Here is a 16,627-nt window from a genome sequence, read left to right as displayed (position 1 = left end):
CATTGAGAATAAGAAGCGTTGTGTAGAACATTCTTTGATTACCGCTTCGAAGATTTTGGTGAAGTCACCTAGGAATTTGTAATGCTTTTAAGGGATTCGAACAAAGCAAATGGCGCAATGCTCAAGATAGACAAGGTCTTGCTTATCCCTCGATCGGGAGCCCTAAGCAACTTCCACACATGTACAGGAGATGATTACCAATTTAGCTTCAATATCCATCATTAGGAGTGAGGGTGGATGATCCTTGCATTTCTTGATATCAGGCATTAGGCACAAACCAACAACATCTGAATCAGTGGCGTCACGACTTTTTATGGCTTTCAATCTTTTCTCCAAGAGGTGGAACCTTTTGTCAATTTCAATAATTGGAAACTTGCAGACTTCAATGATGTGAATTCTCTTTACCAAGAATAGGAATCTCAACATTATTTCAAACATTCCGATACATAAGACCTTCTCATGGGTGAGATCAACATTTGCATTTGGCCTAGGAGGAACTCGTCTCAATTCTTCTTGTCAAAGAGAAAACACTTGAATAACCTCCATACACTGATTCATGTCAGTCTCCATTTCTGTTCTCATCTCATTTAAAACCCATAAAGTTGTTCCAATATCAACATTTGAGCACGTAATTTATTTTGAAATTTTCAGAGTTTATGCAAAATCTACACAAATGTGTGTTTTAGGTCAGAAATTAGGAATTTGTGGTTTGTTTTCAACATTATAAATCATTACTAAGGTGTTAGACATGTCTTTTAAATGATCAATGGCTATTTTATTGAGTTCTTTTGTGGGGTGGGGTGTCATTAACGAACCTCTAAAATCGCCGCAGAAATCGGAAATATTGTTTGTGTAAGCCGTATAGGCCAATACTTTTGATACTTGTATCGAATAATTTATTAATAGTAAAAGACATTTCTTTATTATGTTTTTTTTTCCAAAATAATAAAGTCCATAGAATAGTTAGTCTCTTTAATGAAATGTTAAGTGCGAGTTAATCATTAGATCCCATTAAAAATAAGGACACTATTCTTAAAGTATCCATAATCGAGCTTTATTTGAAGCGGGATAACATTAAAGTATCAAAACTATTATGAAGATAGAATGATGATCACATCTCATGAATCATGGATAAGGAGTTATCAAATCTTGACATAAGTAGATATATCTAGGAAACATTGATGTTTTTAACACGTTTCGTAGATATATTTACGAAACATTTCTTGAACTAAATTAATTTGAATTTTTCCAATATTCATATTTATTTAATGCTTTCGTAGATAAGGCTTCGGAAGTAAATAAATTTTGGCAAAAAAAAAATTATTTTATGATGGGCGTCTTCGAAATCAAATGGATTGAAATATTTTATACTTTTATTGTTAAAATTTTTTCGGGTTCATTGAATTAAATAACACTGCATAGTAGGACTAGCAGAGCACTTGTCAACGCAGATTAATTTCTTCCTTCATACCTTTCTTCTTCAAGCAATTTCTGCCTAAGCGAAATCAACGAGGGAGAAAAAGAAGGTCTGGTATCATGGAACAACCAACAACCACTACCTTCTCCGTCTTCTTCTTCTTTCACATGTTCCAGAGGCATCCATACCCGTAACAATTTCTTCACTGGTAATAATCTATACAATTTGATGATCGTCAAATTCCAAAAGGGGATGAAATGAAACCTACTCTTCTTCAACCAATTCAACATTCTATAATCTTCATTCCTATTTTCTTCTCTGACAATTTTATGCATCTTTAGCGTTCTCTTTGACAATGTGGATCTATCGCAGATTTCACACATAATCGGGACTTATGCTGATGCTTTTGCAAAACATGAGAGGTGAGGTTTAGAGATGAGAATGATAAGGTGCAGAAATAGAGGGATGATTCGCATCAATTTGCTAATATGTATTGATGGCATTTCAAACTAGGGTTTGTACTTCACCATCCTATTATTCTATTATGTTCACTATGATCTATATTATTCACTATTTACCGATTAACTATGATTCTATGAAACACTCTCATTCCGATTATAATTTAAGAAAATCAGTTAATTCAATACACTCACATGTATAGAATTCGGTGCTAGTGCTATTAGGTCATGAGGGTTTGAGAATCATCATATTGGAGTTTGAACAATAAGATAAGTGAGTTGGACACCGCATTTTAATCCAAAACTTTAAACCATTAGATTTCTAGGCACTCTCATTTATCCTGGTTCTATATCCACTGTTCCATCCAATGTGAGACTTTTACTCACTCGATATCAATCAAATGTGGAAACCTTACTCACACTTGATATACCAGCCAATGCTACAGAGCTTATATATGGGAAACCGTTCAATTGAAGCAAAGGAATAACATATGTCCTATTTAGCTTTTGCCCATTCGCCAGTTGGGTTATACAATGGACAGTAGTAGTTAAACATTACATTGTACTTTGTAATCATAAGTAATTCAAGAATTTGTCCTAGTTTTAGTTTTCTCACATTTTCATCTGATATGTTATATTTCTGTTATCTATTCATTAAATAATAAAAATACAATAACCACTGTTATTTATCATAGGTATAGAGACAATTGACTGAATCATGTCAAACGTTTATGTCTTAACATATTCATTCTAAGAAACATTTTTACCTAATGACACATGGCAAAACTTTACATTTTCCCTTCCGTAATATTTTCACACATTCATTCATTCTTGCACCTGATCTTCAACATATAAATCTTGTTGAAAGAAATATTGTGAAGAAGTAATAATTTGTTATATTATTAGTTCTGTTTCAGTTTACATGTACTACTGTAATGTACAGGTCTGAATCAGAATATAGATTTATTGGAAAAAAATCGTTGAAGAGGTCTCTATAAAAATCAACTATATTCCTTTTCATGTTGCAAGCAAGCCAGTTGAGTTCGAGTCTCGAATGTTAGAAGTTACATCTCTCCTTGGCCTTGAATCAAATGAGAGAGTCAACATGGTAGGCATTTTTGGAATCGGCAGAATAGAGTAATCAACAACTGCTCGTGCTGTGCAAAGCTCGATTGCCGATCAATTTGAAAGTGTGTTATCTCGCTGTCATAAGAGAGAGGGCAACTAATCATGATCTTGCACTACTCCAAGAAACACTACTTTCTGAAATACTCGGGGAGAAGGATATTAAAGTGGGAGATGTTTGCACGAAAAGGAAAACAAAAATCACAATAGTAAAGAGCTTGACACAGGCATCCCCTGTTCAGTCACCCCCACCTCTGTCTCGCTCTGCCGTGGTCCCTTGCCGTTGTAGCCTTTCTGCCATCGTGGGTGTGAATGGGCATCTACAGGACAACTTTCTTGTTCCTACTCTCAGTAGTAAGTATCTCTTCTTTTTTTCAAAATGCATTTTATTCCTTACAATGTTGCCATTTCATTTTTATGTTTTATTCTAGTGGAATGATTGAAGTCTTTTTGTTAGACTTGTTTTTCTTCTTCTTTTTTTTAATCATAATCACCACCTATTCAAACAAAATTATTTAAGGATGACCACATTGCGGTTTTTAAGCATTACATTAATCAAACAAATTAAAAATTCTTTAAATTTAGACTGGTGTTTCTGCGACAAAGTTCGACAATCCTGACTCTAAGTTGACACTATGAAGTTACACTTCGAGGTAGGATGATTGTTAAAGTACTTCCTGTTGGGTGTAAGGAAGAAGGTTCTATTCTTCTGATACAGGGAACTGTGATAGATGTAGTGTCATTGCCACTTCTCCTATGAACTTGGAAACTTTAGATTCTAGTTTGCAAAACTGCTACTTGAGGTGCAACTCATTGAGTTCTTCAATTTTATAAATAATTGTTCTTTATTTGAGTGAGTTGCATGTTTAAAAGTATATATATTCTTTTTATTGTTGTTTTTTTTCTGCCCATTTCAGAAAGAACGGAGTTGTTCACAAGGCACCTATTACACACCTATTACAGTTATTCAGTTATTAAACGCTCAAACAGAGAGTAAGAGCATATCTTTTTCTTCATATCCTTATGCCACATTATCAAACATAGTATGTGCTTTTTATTTACCTAGTGTGATACACGAAACTTATGCAGAATGGGATATAAATAACTTTATACCATTGTTCATAAATTGCAGACTTCATGAGCATCAATGTTTAATGTGTAATGTATCATATTAGAATTGTTGAAGGAAGTCACCAGGAATGTTCTAATCTTTGTTACAATTTGTAGTGTACCATACCATGGAAATGTTTTCCTCATTTTAAGTGTTAGACTTGATATTAGAGTTCCAATTGATTTTAAAATGATTTCACATTAGACTAACATTTCGTTTAAATAATTTTTTTCCATTTTGCAGAGTTGAAGGATATTTTCTCCCGCATCATCAACCAATTAGGTGCTGGTGCAATGCAACCTCAACACAAGAAGATGATGATAATGCAGTACCAGACCTTGTCCTCGGCGAGACTTTTGAGATAGCGGCTGAGACTCAAGCAACTCTGAGTTTGTCTAATCCATGTGCATCATTATTGGAGGTAACAATCAATTTTAGTATTTGTATTCTAATATATGGTCTCACATTGGGTGCAAAATTAAATGTTCACAAAAATTATCAAAGAAGTTAAAAGCTCTTTTTAAAAAGCAAAATACTCCCTTTATGAATATAATACTTCTCCCTCTTTTAGTATTATTAAAAAGCCGGAAAAAAAATTAAGTTACCGAATAGAAACACCATTTTAAGAACCAAGCATAAGGCTATACTTCTCCCCCACTGTGAGAGACATCCAACTTTGAGAACGATTATTAAACGCAAGCAAACGTTGAACCGGTGTGCTCATATGTTCAAGGTTTAAAGGTTATACATAAAGTAAAATTTGTGAAATGATACAAAATTAAAATACCAAAATAAAATTGGTATAAATATTTTGATTAATAAATATACATGACTTAAAAATTATAATTTTATAAATTTTTCAGTGCCTCATTCAACTTTTATTTGTTGTTTATTATATGAAACCCAAAACACTAAACATGGCACCATACACATCAACTCAGAATAAGGAAATGGGCCACAACAATAGTTACAAAATGTTAGTTGATTCTAAATATTAAACCTAAATATTTCAATTGAAAATTAACCCGAATTTCACTAGTTATGAGTTGTCAGCAAAATCTTTTCTTAGTTTTCATATGTGCGCCGTCTCACTCTACCTCTTCTCTCATCAGTATAAAATATTGCATCTTTCTTTCCAAATTTTTTATCAAGCCAACTCTTTCCCAGAAAAGAACAGAGCATGAAGAAGAAAATAAAAAGGATTTGTATTTTTATATTTAATTTTCTGTTACCGTAGAATGTACAAGATAGAGGATGCAACCAAACCCCTTCATCTTGCTAAACTAAACAGTTAAATTTTCTTTATTTTATGATATAAAAACACAGTTCAACTTGTAAAACCGGTCAAATAATTGGTTTTATCCGGTTCATCCGGTTTTGATTGGTTTCTTTGTTTATATTCCGGTTTTGATACAAACCGGTTTTTAGGACTCTTCAGACCGGACATAGGTTCGGTTTCCGGTCCAATCGATTAATTCCGGTCCGATTTTGACTACCATGATTAAACGTAAGTCTTTGTTGACCTTTAAGGCTTGGATTAAAGTTGGGCTTATGAAAAAATTTAGACCAAGTTGCCCCTTTTTATTTTATTCAAGATTTTTTAAACTAGTGCAAATAATTTATTTAATTAATTTATAATATTATTTAATTAAATTAGTACAAAACAAGAGGAGTGCTACATGTATATATTATATATATCTGAATCCTTAGTATCCAAAATAAAATAAAATAATGCATACAATGTGAGTGATGATAGGATAAAGCAGGAAAAAGAAAAAGTTTAAGGCTTTCTCTCCTCTTTCTTCGCATAATGGGGGAGAAAAGAAATTGTGTGGGCCCCACATATATTTAATCTCTGTTCCTAATTTCTTTGCACTGCCAAGCAAGAGAACTTTACACTCTCTCTGCTTAATCTCTCTTATCTCTATCTCTCGTCTATATTTCTTCTATTCCAAGCAGAGCCTTAGAAAAGATAACAAAAATATACATGTTCAAACAAATGGAAGAAAGTTGGGCATATCACCATTCTATTGGGAGAATCTTAAGTTCCATATTTGTTAAAGATAAAGTCCACAAAGAGTTTATATATAGTAGCACTCATCATTGTTACAACAAACTCTAATTCTAATATGGTATCGTTTTGGGCCACCCACCATTTATATATGTGCACCAATCCTAATAGTTATGGGCATAAGGGGTTGTATTGGAAAAACCAAGTCTCACATATCGACAATTCGGGTCACTCACCGTTTATGTGCACGCACCAAGCAGAGTTATTAATCCCGAATAGCGGAGCGGGACGGCCGACTCCCAAAAGTGGGAATAGTGGGATAAATTTGTTTATACTAATAATTATATAAAAAACTATAAAACATATGTCATGTAATACTAAACTAATTTCACAACACTCATAAAATATTTATAAAATCTAATGCCAAATAAAGAACAATGCTTAATCATTCAAAACATATAGATTCAAATTCAAACTTAGTACTATGATATGAAAATTCAAGCAAACATAAAAAATCATGTAGCATCATCAAAATATTCCTCAACATCTTCATCGTCTTCAACATCATCCCCTAATTCTTCATCTTCAACATCTTCTACAACATCTTCCTTTGATTTTTCATCTTTAACATCTTCAACCTCTTCTACCACCACTTGTTGCTCTTGGTGCAATTGTATCTTCCTCTGATTTTTCATCTTTAACATCTTCAACCTCTTCTACCACCACTTGTTGTGCACTTGTTGCTCTTGGTGGCCTTGTTGCTTATCGTCGTGCCATTGACCTCCTAGTGTAGATTAAAGGCTCATTAGCCCCACTAGCATCGGCAACTTGAGTCCAAGTTAAATCATGATTTGGATCAACCAAATCTTCACCATCATCTCCTACCTTTTCCCTCTCTCCCACCAACCATTCGGTGTGGAAATTAATTTTGCTAAATTCCATAGGATCAATTTTATCCCGAATTTCAAAACTCTCTACCAAAGCTTTGATTATACTTAGATAAACACCAAGTCTTGCAATCTTTGATGTTCCAATTTATTTCTCTTCTTAGAATGAATCTAAAATACAATAATTTGAAGTATTAATTTAATAATACTTGCATGTAAGAAGATACTTTAATATCCTAGTATAAAATTAATACTCACATGCTCAAAGATGCTCCAGTTACGCTCACATCCGGAAGCACTGCAACTCAAACTCAACACTTTAATAGCCAACAATTGCAACTCCGGAGTTTCGGCTCCATAAGACTTCCACCACTCAGCTGCAAGTAATTGTAAAAAATCATTCCATATACATAACACAAAGTATATCACATGTAAAAATAAAAAAATGTCGACCTTTGTCTCATTGCCGCTTTTATACCAAAGAGATCTATAGCACCCCGGTATTGTGCCAATTGTACTGAAATCAAATCCTCCACTTCATCACTTTCACTAAGTGTCTCAATGCACTTACGGAGGCCTCTCACCAATCTAGCATTGGTCTCAATTTCTGGTTTAGAATAATAATATTCAGGATTGAGATAGTGACCTGCAACATGTAGCGGATGATGAAGTTGACACTCCCATCTTTTATCAATGATTTCAAATACGGCTTTGTACTTGCTTGAATTTGAACTGAAAGTTTTTTCAATCCATTCCTTCGCTACCCTCATTGCGGCATATATGCAGCCCATTGCGGGTTTCCTTTCATTGTTAACCATTCTTAGCACATCTACAAGAGGCGCCATGCACTTAAAAGTGTAGAGAACATCATTTCAAAATGATACCATAAATATAGTAGTAGTTGCCCTTTGTCCTTTAGCATCTTTGGCACACTTTGAACTTGTCCATTCTTCACAAAGGAACATCTCTCTAAGCTTTACAAAGGAAATGAGTAGCAAACCTTGTCACTCCTTGTTTAACCAATTCAACATTGCGGGTAGTCTTTCTCATTAGATTCAAAGTAAAAGCATGGTTATAAATGTAGCCCACAACCTTAATCCTTTTTTGTATAACCTTTAGAACCTTTGGAATTTTGCCTATGTCTTCTAACATAAAGTCTATACAATGGGTAGCACATGGAGTCCAAAACATGTTTTCCTCTTCTTACACAATTCTTTACCCGCCGCTACATAGTTACTTTCATTATCGGTGATCAATTGGACAACATTTTTCACCCATTTCCTCAATAAATGTGTCCAACAACTCGGCTAGCTTTTCCCCTGTCTTTGCATAGTTAGAAGCATCCACACTCTTCACAAACATGGTCCCCGTCGGACAATTGACCAAGAAATTGATCAATGTTCTACCTTTTCTATCCGTCCAACCATCCAACATAATTGAACAGGCATATTTGTTCCTTTGCACCTCTTGGTTCTCCAACTCATTTTGAAGAAGTGGAACCCTAAGTTCATGATAGCTTGGCGGCTTCAAATGAGGACCATAGCTTCCAACGGCTTCAAACATCAACTTAAAAGCTCTTGCATTTGTTACGTTAAAAGCAACTTCACACGTATAAAAAAGCGAGCAATATATTGGATGGTTCTTGCCCTCGCTTCTTTATCACACGCATCATTGATGCTTGTGTCCTTAGCCATCTTATACACCAAATCCAATGGCCCTTTAGTCCTCTTGACGACTATTGAAGAGGTCTCACTCTCAGCAAGTCTCTTTCTGGTTCGAATCCTACTTATTTCCTTGATATCGATGGTATCATCCGCATCTATTTGCACCGCATTTTCTTGTATTCCTTTCTCAATTCTCTCTTTCTCAACCATGTCAGCACGTAATATAGCCTTAACATCCTCAGGTGTTTTCAAACAAGGAACTACATCACCTTGAATTCCTGCTTGATGCCTTTTTGCTCTACTTATTCCCCCACTGATTGTTATATTACAGAAATCACATGCCACCTTCTTCCGATTATTCAAATCCTTCGAATGATTATATTTCCATCCTATGTTCTTACTATTGGTCGGTTTGAACGTTGGAGCACACGAAGCAACCGACGCAGAATTCGGTGTTGAAGAAGATGCTGCCATATTGTTCTAGTTCTAGAATCGACAAAAAACGACGGAAATTTAATAGAACAGTAAAAGTAAAAGAAGTAGTAGAAATTTAATAGAACAATAAAGAATGTTGAAAGAAAGAAGAAGAAGATAGGAGATAGAAAGATTAAGAGAGAAGATTACTAGGGCTGAAGAGGAAGGAACGACTGAGAAGTGAGAACGGTGACATTGTGAGTTGGAGAATGAAGTCGAGGACGGCTGAGTAGGTGACGTCGTGAGTGAGAAGTGAGAACGGTGAGTCGGTAACAGCAAATGGAGAATGAAGAAGGACGAGGGACTAGGGCACGAACAGTATATGAAGACGAAAAAAAACATTTTCTGTTTTTAAAATGAGGGGTAATTTAGTAATTTCCCCCTGAAAAAGTAAAAAAAAAGAAATGGATCAGAGCCGCTCTGCCCAGGAACGACCCGCAAACTCGGCCGTAGCGGCCGCTACACCATCTCCGCCACCGCACCCTACATCTCGCGCGGGTGGGGGCTGCGCCGCTATAGTGGCCGAGAATGACATCTCTGGCACCAAGTCCATTTATATATGTGCATCAAACCCAATAGTATTGGACGAGGGGGGTGATTGGAAAAAGCAAGTCTTACATATTGACAATTTGGGCCACCCATCGTTTATATCTATGCATCAAGCTCAATAATGTTTGGCGTGAGGGGATGTATTGGAAAAAACTCAAGTTTCGCATTAGTTAAAAATAAAGTCCATAAAGAATTTACGCGAGGGATTTCCCACATCTCACAAGCCGGTTTGTTAAGTCAAATTCTAATTATAATATATTCTTGGAAATTACAAATGAATTAGAAAAATAGCCTTGATTATACAAAAGAGTCACTTTAATCTTAATCGTGTAAAAAAATTTTCTTTTAAAAAACCTTACAAATATAGTCAAGTCAACCGGGAATAGGATTGATCGTTGTTTTATTGACAAAGATGTGAAAGATGAATTTGTTCACTGATGTCTTTGTCACATTAAATTTCAAAGTTGAAGTAGTCAATTCACAATTAATATAATGTAATGCCGAAGGAAATTTCCTTTGACAAATAGGTACTCAGAAATAGGCAAAAACAAAAAACAATAACACGAGACCATGTAGCTTTGAACCAATAAGTGAGAATGACTTCTATTATTAACGTTACTCTGATTGTTTGACTACTATTATTATTTATTTAGTGGTTTTGTTTATTGTTTTATTTTGGTTACAAGTGCAACCAATTTTTTTTAATGTCAGATCAGTTAAAACACGAGTTCTAGGAAAATATTCTTTGAAAGTATTAATTGGAGTTTAAAAATTGAGAATTTTAGAGGCATTCTGCTAATTAAATATGCAGCTGTTAAAACAGCTTCGCCCCACAAATAGTTTGGTACTTTATTCGAGGAAAGTAGAACTCTAGCGATCTCCAATCAATGTCTATTTTTTCTTTCAGCAACTTCATTTTGTTGAGGAGTATTAGGACATGAACTTTAATATACAATCCCATTTTTTAGGAAAAAATCATCCAAGACCGTATTAAGATATTCTTTGTCATTATCATTTCTAAAGACTTGGATATTTGTTTGAAATTGATTCCGCACCATTGTAAAAAATGAGGAACCATGTGTCAATTTTGTTGAGGTGTAGATAAAATGAGGAAGCACTGATAGGAATTGAAAGTGGTCCTATCCTAGCTTATATCAAGAAGTGGAGCTGTCAATTTTAACTGAGTCCGATGGAACCATGCCTTGGGTTGAGTTGAACTTCTTAATTACATGCATCTTAAGTACATCTCTGTAATATTACGGAGAGATGCATTTCCGGACTAATTTCTTACAAAAAAAAATAAGAGTGGTTTGCCAATTTATGCTAAATAGTATGTAAAGAAGGTGCGTCTGGAGATGCATCTCCGAACGCTATGGACATTTTGGGATTTTCAAGGGTATAGTGGGCACAGTAAAGATGGAAAGAGCATTTTCCTTTTTTTGAACATCAAGAATTTTGTAGCTCCTCCTGTTTTTAAAGAAAATCTTACATTTTCTTTCAATTTCAACACAACATTATTATTTTTTTAATTGCACCCTCTAATTAATGTCACTTCCATCATTTTCAATTCCCAACTTATTTGACTGAGGGCGTGTATTGATTTTGGAAAGGAGTAGGAAATTAACAACACGTCAGTAATGTCAAATCAACGCGGAATCAACATGGAATGTACTCTTTCTTGTATGGTGACAAGACTAAATGTACATTATTTAAGGACACAGAACTTAGCATATGAAGGAATCACGACCATAAAATTTTACCATCTTCAACATCTTGTTCATTTCTTCAACCTTTCATCTTTAAGCAGATTCATAGTAAGGGAAAGAAGGTCCTAGTATCATGTCATTGTCTTGTTCTTTCACATGTGATGATTGGATTTATGATGTCTTTCTCAGTTTTAGAGGCATTGATACTCGAAACAACTTCGCTAGTAATCTCTACAATTCTCTTCATCAAAAAGGTATAAACACTTTCTTTGATGAAGATAAAATTCATAAGGGAGATGAACTCACACCCACTCTTCTCCAAGCCATTAAACAATCTAGGATTTTCATTGCTATTTTCTCTAACAACTATGCATTTTCAACTTTTTGTTTGACTGAACTTGTCACCATCATTGATTGCTCCAAGTCACATGGAAGGTTGTTTTTGCCGGTTTTTTATGATGTCGATCCATCTCAAATTCGACACATAACTGGCACTTATGCTGAGGCTTTCGCGAAACATGAGGCGAGGTTTAGAGATGAGAAGGAAAAGGTGCAGAAATGGAGGGATGCTTTACATCAAGCTGCTAACATGTCTGGATGGCATTTCAAACCAGGGTATGTTATGTACTTCACACCATCCTTTTTTACATTTCTTTTTTGTTTTGCAATATGTCTAAGGCCTTAAGATTTTGAGTGTTTTCAATTGATTGTGTTGTATGAAGTTTAATTTCTTTAAACCAGATTTTTGTCCTGAGAATACTCATTCTAACAACGCATGATAAAACTTCACAGATATATTTTTTGTTAATTTTTCCACATTTGTGCATTCTTTCACGAGATTTTACTAGTAAACTGTAAACATTTAAGTCTAGTTGAAGGAAACATTGTGAGGAAGTAATAATTTGTTATATGATTAGTTTTGGTTGAAGTGAATAAACTAAGCTCATTCAATGTGCAGGTCTGAACCAGAATATAAATTTATTGCAAAAATCGTTGAAAAGGTCTCTAAAAAGATCCACCGTATTCCTTTGCATGTTGCAAGCAAGCCTGTTGGGTTGGAGTCTCAAATGTTACAAGTTACATCTCTCCTTGACCTTGAATCTAATGAGAGAGTCAGCATGGTAGGCATTTATGGAATCGGCGGAATAGGAAAATCAACACTTGCTCGTGCTGTGCATAACTTGACTGCTGATCAATTTGAAAATGTGTGTTTTCTTGCTGACATAAGACAGCAGGAAGCTCATCATGGTCTTGCCCACCTCCAAGAAACACTACTTTCTGAAATACTTGGAGAGAAGGATATTAAAGTGGGAGATGTTTATAGAGGAATTTCAATAATTAAAAGGAGGCTCCAAAGAAAGAAAGTCCTTTTGATTCTTGACAATATTGACAAAGAGAAGCAGTTACAGGTACTTGTAGGAGATCATGATTGGTTTGGCTCCGGCAGCAAGATCATAATCACTACAAGAGACAAGCATTTGCTGGCCACTCATGGGATTGTCAAAGTGTATGAGGTCCAACAGCTAAACAATGAAAAGGCTCTTGAATTATTTAGTTGGCATGCATTTAAAAGTAAAGAAATGGATCCAAGTTATGTGGATACTGCACAACGTGCAGTATCTTATTGTCATGGTCTTCCCTTGGCTTTGGAGGTGATAGGTTCTCAACTGTTTGGAAAAAGTTTAGCTGTATGGAAATCTTCATTAGATAAATATGAAAAAGTCATTTGTAAAGATATTCATGAAATTCTCAAAGTTAGCTATGATGATTTGGAAGAAGACGAGAAAGGCATTTTCCTAGACATAGCTTGTTTCTTCAATTCATATGAAATACGCTATGTCAAAGAAATACTATACTTGCATGGCTTTCATGCGGATGGTAGCATACAGGTGCTATTTGACAAATCTTTAATGAAAATTGATGCCAATGACTGTGTCAGAATGCATGACTTGATTCAAGATATGGGCAGAAAAATTGTGAGGCAGGAATCAACAGTGAAGCCTGGAAAACGCCGTAGATTATGGTTTAGTGATGACATTGTTCATGTTTTGGAAGAAAACAAGGTACTTTAGTTAGAGTATCCCCTCGTTGCTTCTTTATCTTTATACATTTTAATATATACATTTTTACTGAAACTTATTACTACTAGCATAGAGAAACATTTAAACATTTGTGGTTACAACCATAGAGGTAGATGACAAATTCTCAACTTTAATTTGTGTTTGAATTTTGATTTGGAATTGAAAGGGAACCGATTCAATAGAAGTCATAATCTGCGACTTGCACAAAATCAAAGAAGTGAAATGGTGTGGAAAAGCCTTTGGCCAAATGAAGAACTTGAAAATTCTTATAATTAGAAATGGACGATTTTCCCAAGGTCCTCAAATTCTTCCAAATAGTTTGAAAGTTCTTGATTGGAGCGGATATCAATCATCCTCTTTACCATCCGAATTTAATCCCAAGAATCTTGCAATACTTAACCTGCCTGAAAGTTGCCTTAAACATATTGATTCACTCAAGGTATGCCTCCTTTTAAAAATAATTATATGGTGAACATGTTCACTTTGGTTTAAAATAATATTTATTTAAAGTTGATACTTAACAATTTGAGGCTTCTATTTTCTGTAGGTGTTTGAGATGTTGAACTTTCTAGATTTTGAAGGCTGTGAGTTCCTAACCAAAATACCTACCTTATCTAGAGTACCGAATTTGGGGGCACTGTGTGTCGATTATTGCACAAATTTAAATAGAATTCATGACTCAGTTGGGTTTCTTAACAGGCTTGTGTTATTAAGTGCTCAAGGATGCAATCAACTAGAAATTCTGGTTCCTTGCATCAACTTGCCATCTTTAGAGACTTTAGATCTTAGAGGTTGCTCGTGTCTTGAAAGGTTCCCTGAAGTAGTTGGAGTAATGGAGAATATAAAAGAGGTTTATTTAGACCAGACTGCCATAAAACAATTGCCTTTTACATTTAGAAATCTTGTTGGACTCCAACGTTTGTTCTTGAGGAGATGCCAGAGGATGATCCAGCTACCAAGCTATAGATTTCCCAAATGTGAGATAATTACAGATTATGGTTGTAGAGGATTTCGATCATTCAAGGATGAAGAAAAAGTGAGCCCAATAGTGTTTGAAGATGCTATGCTTGTTCATAATGAATATGGACGGTCCTACCTTGATATGTATTCTTATTATACAACCTCCAACGATTTCATTGAAGTATGTGGTCCTCTGTGTGAATCAGAACTCACTAAATTTGGGAATTTAACGGGGAGCATGAAGTTTGGTAAGCTTAAAAAGAACAAATCATCAGTATGTTTTTGGTTCCGAAAAAAATTCCCCAGGATAGCTCTAAAGTGTTTTGTTGAATCTGAAAAGCATTTGGACAACATGGTGTTGAGTTTTGAGTTGAATGTACTCATCAATGGCACTAAGCAACTCACTTCCTCATGTGAATACATATTTTATACAACAAAAGCGACAGCACAAGCTCTTTGTTGTGATGTACAATGCAAATTGGAGGGTGTATTTTCAGAGAATGAGTGGAATCAGGTGGATATTTTATGTGAGTTGAAACATCTATTGCCATGTGATTTCAAAGGGGTGATGGCTTATCGGGATTGGACAGCTAAGAGGATTCTGAGGTGGTCTGTTTTGTCTGTCGTGTTAGAAAACAAAGAGGATGATTTGAGTTTAATTGACAATCCTAATTCTCCTATGTCAGCTGAAGAGAAATTTCGAGAGATACAAGAAATAAACAAAACACTTAAGAACGAATCACTGCGCAACATATGTAAAAAATGCATAAAACAAAGGGAATTCAACATATGTAAAAAATGCAAAAAAACAAAGGGAATCCGCTATTCCATATGCACGTTTTCGAAAATACCATCTCAACTAAATTATTATGAAAATTTTCTAATAATTTCGTAGGTGTATCTACGGAATCTTCTCTTAACTAAATTATTATGATAATTTTTCAATTTATTTCGTAGATCTATCTACGGAATCTTCTTTTAACTTAATTATTATGAAAAATTTTCAACGTTTACAATTTTAAAATACTTTCGTAGATGCACCTCTGAAAAAGACTAAATTTTGTAAAAAAAAAAGTACTTTTGGATGTGCATCTATAAAAGCAGGAGACATAATTCGAATTTCACTGGGTAGGCAAGAGATTCAAGGGATGGACTTAGATGACCTCAAAACAAAAATCCGCCACATAGTGGGAGGGGATAGTTTATTGGAAATTCTTAGATAAAATTAATAGATATTCAATTAGCCTTGGTTAATGAATATGAGTACATATTTGATGATATCCTTAGTCCCTGTGGATGTTCTAGATGATCCTTTTCTTCCTTCTCATTTCATAATTAATAAAGTGATGATGAAGTGCACTAAGCATTAAAGAGTACAATGATATTGCTAGTTGTAGCAATGTCAAATAACTGTGAGACATCCTTCGTATGATTTATGGAAGTTCTATTAACATCAAAAGGAAAGGATGAACACATTAGAGCGGAAAGTAGAGATACCAAATAAAAATCTTTAAAGATGGTTCTCAAATGTTAGTATGCTTTGTGTTAAGAGTCCCACATCGGATAATATATGGCTTGAACATGTCCTTATATGTGGGGGCAATCCTCATCCTACAAGCCGGGTTTGTAGGGTTGAGTTAGGCCCAACCACATTTCTTAACATGGTATCATAGTCTGGTTTAAGATCCGGTAAGCCACCTTCTATGGTTTCCGCTATCGAGCCACCCACAGTTTATTTTCACGCTCCAGTTGTCTAGTCCTGGGCGTGACGGAGTGTGTTAAGAGTCCCACATCGGACATTATATGGCCTGAACATGTCTTTATAAGTGGGGGCAATCCTCACTTTACAAGGCGGTTTTGTAGGGTTGAGTTAGGCCCAACCACATTTCTTAACACTTTGCATTATTTTTGAAAATTACATCTCTAAAAGGTATCAAATTTTTTTAATCAATTTTTCCTCTTTGAAAATTGTTTTTAAGTAAAAGCTTGCTCAAAGAGTCATATCAAGTTCTAGGAGTTTGTTTTATATCGTAAAGAGTCTTTTCTGTTTAAAAATATGATTAGAAAAAATAAGATTTATAAAACTGGGAGGTTAATCGACATAAGGTTAATCGACATACACTTCCTCCTATATGTAGTCGTTCAAAAACATACTTTTACGTCTACCTTGAAAGAGTTTAAAAA

The 16,627-nt window shown here is 34.8% G+C and overlaps 2 protein-coding genes across 6 annotated transcripts; one reads left to right on the top strand and one right to left on the bottom strand.

The window, feature by feature from the left end:
* The first annotated feature begins 1,408 nt into the window (after positions 1-1,408).
* On the top strand, positions 1,409-16,613 carry LOC131593354 (disease resistance protein Roq1-like). Of its 5 annotated transcripts, XM_058865836.1 has the most exons (9): positions 1,409-1,625; positions 1,790-1,931; positions 2,819-3,354; positions 3,918-3,993; positions 4,355-4,532; positions 11,838-12,017; positions 12,361-13,465; positions 13,650-13,922; positions 14,031-16,613. In XM_058865836.1, exons 6-9 carry the CDS (start codon positions 11,992-11,994, stop codon positions 15,336-15,338), a joined length of 2,712 nt encoding a protein of 903 aa, XP_058721819.1. In that variant the 5' UTR covers positions 1,409-1,625; positions 1,790-1,931; positions 2,819-3,354; positions 3,918-3,993; positions 4,355-4,532; positions 11,838-11,991; the 3' UTR covers positions 15,339-16,613. The 5 variants fall into 5 exon arrangements, with proteins under 5 accessions (XP_058721819.1, XP_058721815.1, XP_058721817.1 ...); XM_058865832.1 differs by having other exon boundaries at positions 4,355-12,017; XM_058865834.1 differs by lacking the exon at positions 3,918-3,993 and having other exon boundaries at positions 4,355-12,017.
* LOC131659755 (uncharacterized) lies at positions 6,885-7,854 on the bottom strand. Its single transcript, XM_058928904.1, has 3 exons — positions 7,488-7,854; positions 7,268-7,386; positions 6,885-7,142 (listed from the first exon to the last, which is right to left on the bottom strand). The coding sequence occupies exons 1-3, from the start codon at positions 7,852-7,854 to the stop codon at positions 6,885-6,887; spliced, it is 744 nt and encodes a 247-aa protein (XP_058784887.1).
* Positions 16,614-16,627: the final 14 nt, after the last annotated feature.

The sequence above is a fragment of the Vicia villosa genome, linkage group LG3, assembly GCF_029867415.1.
Source record: "Vicia villosa cultivar HV-30 ecotype Madison, WI linkage group LG3, Vvil1.0, whole genome shotgun sequence".
NCBI lineage: Eukaryota > Viridiplantae > Streptophyta > Magnoliopsida > Fabales > Fabaceae > Vicia > Vicia villosa.
This window is presented reverse-complemented; position numbering and strand designations above follow the sequence as displayed.

Bases quoted from the DNA above. Each gene is read 5' to 3' on its own strand.
- LOC131659755 (XM_058928904.1), bottom strand. From the start codon at position 7,854: ATGGCGCCTCTTGTAGATGTGCTAAGAATGGTTAACAATGAAAGGAAA. The intron at 7,387-7,487 runs GTATAAAAGCGG...AATTACTTGCAG, and splicing joins GGGTGCTATAGATCTCTTTG to CTGAGTGGTGGAAGTCTTAT. The intron at 7,143-7,267 runs GTGAGTATTAAT...GGAACATCAAAG, and splicing joins ACTGGAGCATCTTTGAGCAT to ATTGCAAGACTTGGTGTTTA.
- LOC131593354 (XM_058865834.1), top strand. From the start codon at position 11,536: ATGTCATTGTCTTGTTCTTTCACATGTGATGATTGGATTTATGATGTC. The intron at 12,018-12,360 runs GTATGTTATGTA...TTCAATGTGCAG, and splicing joins GGATGGCATTTCAAACCAGG to GTCTGAACCAGAATATAAAT. The intron at 13,923-14,030 runs GTATGCCTCCTT...TATTTTCTGTAG, and splicing joins AACATATTGATTCACTCAAG to GTGTTTGAGATGTTGAACTT.